Source organism: Ciconia boyciana, chromosome 1 (assembly GCF_034638445.1).
Source record: "Ciconia boyciana chromosome 1, ASM3463844v1, whole genome shotgun sequence".
Lineage (NCBI taxonomy): Eukaryota > Metazoa > Chordata > Aves > Ciconiiformes > Ciconiidae > Ciconia > Ciconia boyciana.
The window spans coordinates 214,258,565-214,263,146 of record NC_132934.1 but is presented as its reverse complement, the minus strand read 5'-3'; the positions used below and the strand labels follow the sequence as shown (position 1 = coordinate 214,263,146).

The 4,582-nt window shown below is 37.9% G+C and overlaps 1 protein-coding gene across 1 annotated transcript; it reads right to left on the bottom strand.

Annotated features, from left to right (window-relative positions):
• Window positions 1-678: 678 nt before the first annotated feature.
• On the bottom strand, window positions 679-1,626 carry LOC140650584 (taste receptor type 2 member 40-like). The gene has a single exon (XM_072859145.1). It carries the CDS (start codon window positions 1,624-1,626, stop codon window positions 679-681), a length of 948 nt encoding a protein of 315 aa, XP_072715246.1.
• Window positions 1,627-4,582: the final 2,956 nt, after the last annotated feature.

Below are 4,582 nucleotides of genomic sequence, written 5' to 3'. Positions count from 1 at the left end.
AAAATGAACGAGCTGAAAATAGGTTTCGAACAAAAGGATTTGTTTTAAAGAGGTATTTGACCACTAAATTGCTATATACATACTGGAATCCTAACACAAATAAACCTGATTCAGAATATAATTTGATTACATTAATTGGCTGTATGTTTCCGTATCTTAATTTTCCCTCAGGTTATCTTTTAGCTAGTTTTTCATGTTTAGAAGCATATTCTGTTTGTATGTCACACCAGCTATGGCTTGTACAGCATGTGTTTCATTCAATTTTAAGCTTCTCAGATGAAAGATCCTTTAGCAGAGAACTGATATTTGTGAGTTCTGTAAATTTTGTCTCTGTTTTAGCCCCATTTTCTTCAATTCAAACGTATCATAAAACTGTCAGTCTTAAACTGACAATCTGAAATCACAAAGCATCCTGTACTTGATTTATTATTTAAGTGCATTTTTTCCTTTCAGTGCATTCTTATTCTCACTCTTTATTAAATGAGATTGAGGGAGCAAGAGTGGTGTAGAAAAGAAGGTAAAAATGCATGTTATTTCAGATGTTCTGAAATGTTAAGGAGGTCTAATCACAGAAATCTCTGAAAGATGAAAGTTACTGACTAAGAAAAAAGGCGATGAAACAGTGAATGCATAGAAGTCTTGATTCCAGATCTATTACTTGAGAGTGTTTCTCTTAAGCTATAGTATGAGGCATAGAGTCATATTTTCCAAATGGCACTTAAGATTCTGGCAAAGCATCCTGAATGCCAATTTCAGTTTTGAATTGACTATGATCAGGATAATAGAGTGTATGGAAGGATACACCCCAGCTACAACTAAGGATACTGCAACTTTTACAACATCTTTACTTTGAGAAGTCGACAGTATCAACAGAACTTGAGCTACAAAACTGGAAAGATACAGGATCAAGAAAGAAATAATGGATTTAATGGCAGTTCGGTGAACATCTATCAAAGGATCCCTGAAAGTATCTATATAACATTGCATCTTCTTGGTGTGTTTCCATAGAGAAGTAATTAATAGGGCTGAGGTTACTACAGATAGTACTAGAGGAAAAAAGCAACCTACAAAGTAAAGAAGAAACAAGTAGAGATGCGAACTGTCCCAGTCAGTGATAAGTGCTGTGCTATTTTCTTTACAGTTCCCTGTTGAGCTGTAGAGGTAAGTGCTTGGTGTAATCCATAGTAAAGGAAGAGAAGTCACAGAAGAGATCACCAGCGATCCTAGAAGCAGCCATGGGACCATCCCAGCTATTCTGAGCTTGATTTGCAGCAACAGCCATTGGGTGACATTGATTATTTTTACACAGTAGAGTACATAGAGCCAGGTACTGAACCACAAACTGGCATGGTGTACAAACATCCATACAGTACCGAAAGCTTTGTACATGGAAGTCAACTTAAACACATCCGCAAAGTAGAGACTATAAATGTACATCAGTATGATCACCTGCAAGATAAATCTTGACGTGCTCAGAAAGATCAGAATCATATCAGCAGAAGAAATTTTTTTGCTTTTGATCCAGTTAATGATATTAACGGCTGTAATAAATCCATTTCCAATCAATCCAACAACAACTTCAATACCTACAATACTTATTGAAATGATAAGAGCTGGTGGCAACATCTTGCTGCTTTGGTCACCTCTGCCTGATTAGCTTGTGGAGCTGTGCAAGAAGTTGAGCAGACCTGATGGTATCTGACTAGCCCAGCCCCAGTTTGCTCACCTTATATCTAGGAACAAAGACAACTGAAAATGATAGTGGAAAATGATTGTTGATGTTCTTCCTGTACATGCAAATCTGAGAAGGATTTAATAATTAATTCTAACCTTTTACATGCATAAGATTTGCCTATTCATTTCCCTAGGGATGTGGCATAGCCAGCCAACCTCCCCATCTTCTGTCCAATTGTTTATATTCCTACCTAGAATGACAGAAAGCTCTGTGGCTTTCTGGTTACAACTGTACCTGACAATGTAGGAGGGGATGCATCATGTAAGCCAACACGGACAGCAGCATACATCAAGAGACAGCAAAAGGTCTTATATTGTAACTATTATCATTCATACTGCTTTGAAGGTCTATCAATTGTAACTAGACCAATTAGTTGCAACCATTTTTACATGGAGAAAACTGTACAGCCTCCAGCCCTACTTTAGGGGAGCACTCCAGACAGCAAAGCTGTATTTACCCAAGGGTTATTGCTCCAATAGCTGGCTACTTCTGATATGCTAGATCTAGTGTTGGTCACATATATGTGATCAAAAGACCACAGTAATCATTTGGATAATGAGGAAAGCAGGGACAACAGGCTAACGAAGCAGAGCAGTCGATCTAGCAGAACCCTGTTAAAAGTCCCACCTTCTCCAGCTGCTTTCACTGTCCCGGCCTCTATCCCACCTGCATGCTCCAAAGAAGTTTGTTCCTCTAGACCATAGATATAGACCTGGTCTGCTTTATGGAGTGAAAGTCTGTCATCCATCCGCATGCCGATGACAGCTTTGGCTAGATGCTGTAATGAGCGTAGCGGCCCAGAACAGTGGGTGGGGCCCTTTAATCTACATCCTGCCTTAGTGCCTATTTATAAAGGAATATGTCTGGATTTACAGAACAATGTGTCCTCACCTTCTCAACCCAAGGCCCATTAATGCAATCTGTGAATACAGTATTGGCACATTAATATTGTCAATATATTATTTCTTGAATTAGAGAAATATGAAAGAAAAGGTGAAGATTGTGACAACAGAATAAGAAGCAGCTGAGATCATTTGGCCACTGGAAAAAGACTAGGAGTTGTTTTCTTTAGCAGTAAATTTTTTTTTTTTTTTTTTGTGGGAAGGTTGACATACATATACTTCTGGAGTCCATTTCTCAACAGAGTAAAATGACTAAAAGTAAGAAGTAGACAAAGTTCTAATCTGAATGTGGTAAAAACTGCCAATTAGATTTACTGTTTACCACTACATGCAGGCTTCAAAGTTTTGTTGAATTGTTCAGCAGAGAAAAAGCTCACTTAAATTGGTATAAGGATATTTCTTCATTAACTTGGTGAAATGAAAAGATGAATTTAAAATCTTGATAGCTTTTGTTTCTGTCAATAGTTCATTCATATTAAATTTACGTTTCAGTTTAGGTCCTAGTAATCACAAGGACTGGTAGCTTTTTTTCTTAAAAAGTGAGCATACTTTATTCATCACCACAATGCAAATTAAAAAAAAAAATCTAAGACTTATTGACAAAATATTGTGTATCAGTTCCAGATTTTAAAAAGCCCAAGGGAAAAAACAAACAAATCTAAACTAAGAATACATTGGCATGTTTACTTTTTCTATCGTGTTCTTCACCAAAAGTATTCAAAATAGTGGAAAAGTCACATCTTACTAAGGGAAAAAAATATAAAGGAAGTGTAACTCAACGCCTACAATGTATTTTAAAGTTATATGCACAAAGCTTCCTGTACACAGAATATGCATTACATAATTACAGTAGTCAGTTACCTCAAAAATGTAGTCATTAAGTTACTCAAAGAAACATTACAATAACACTTTATTTTTATGCACTTACTTACAAAAAACAGCACTGCAATTGTAAAGTAGAAGAAACTACAGTGGAAGATACAATCTAGAAAAATGCATGACTAAAATGGATTCTTAGCTGTTCAAACAAACAGTTACAAAATTCTATCCTATCTTCATATACGCTATCAAAAATGAGAATTTTAAAGGAAAACATATCTAATCTTTACCTACCCATTTCATTTTCCTCTAAGCAAGGCCAAAAATGGTAATAACTACTTGAGACACAAAAGAGCCTTCCTGCCTTAGGGACTCCCACCAGTTCCTCAAGAAAGAAGCCATCACACAACCTGTGCACCCTGGTAGTGTTTAAGTTTTCATTACTCAGGTAAACCAAATAGCGTGTCCCTCAGTGCTCTGTCAATGACCTATGTCTAATGTGCTCTGCTCCCAGGAATGGTTTCTATATAAATATTTCTCTTGCTTTTGTTTCCTAGTAGCTCAAGAGCTTCCTGGTGGACTCTACTGGTACTGTCATCTTCAGAGATTCTCCAGAGGATAATGAGTCTACTCATGGATGCTGTGACACATACCTGCAAGCACCAAGACACAAAAGGCCAGTTTATGGGTAACAGCAACCAGGACATGACCACATGTGATGCTGGCTCCAGTTTGGCCCCAGAGTGGCCAGGATGTCCACAGGAGTTCATCATAATCTCACCTTCTGGTATGCAGCTCCTTGAATTCTCTTGTTCCCCTTCTTACCCTTTCCTAACCTCACAACTTCGTTGCAACGTGTTTTTGCAGAAAGCTGAGTGAGGATACTGAAGGGTGGTGGTAATCTGAGCATCCTACGTAAGTGAACCATGGCTATAGGGCATGTACACTGCAGACAGGCCAGATCAGAAGGTTTTTACTGAGTGCCATAAATACGTGTGCTTTAGGTGTCTTGCCCAATACTCTGAGCTGTGGAGACAGTGTAAAATGAGATAGGAATGGGTCACTGTGTAAATGTCCATAGTGCCCTTCAGTCTGAGGACCTTTTCTGAGGAAATCAGAGAACCTG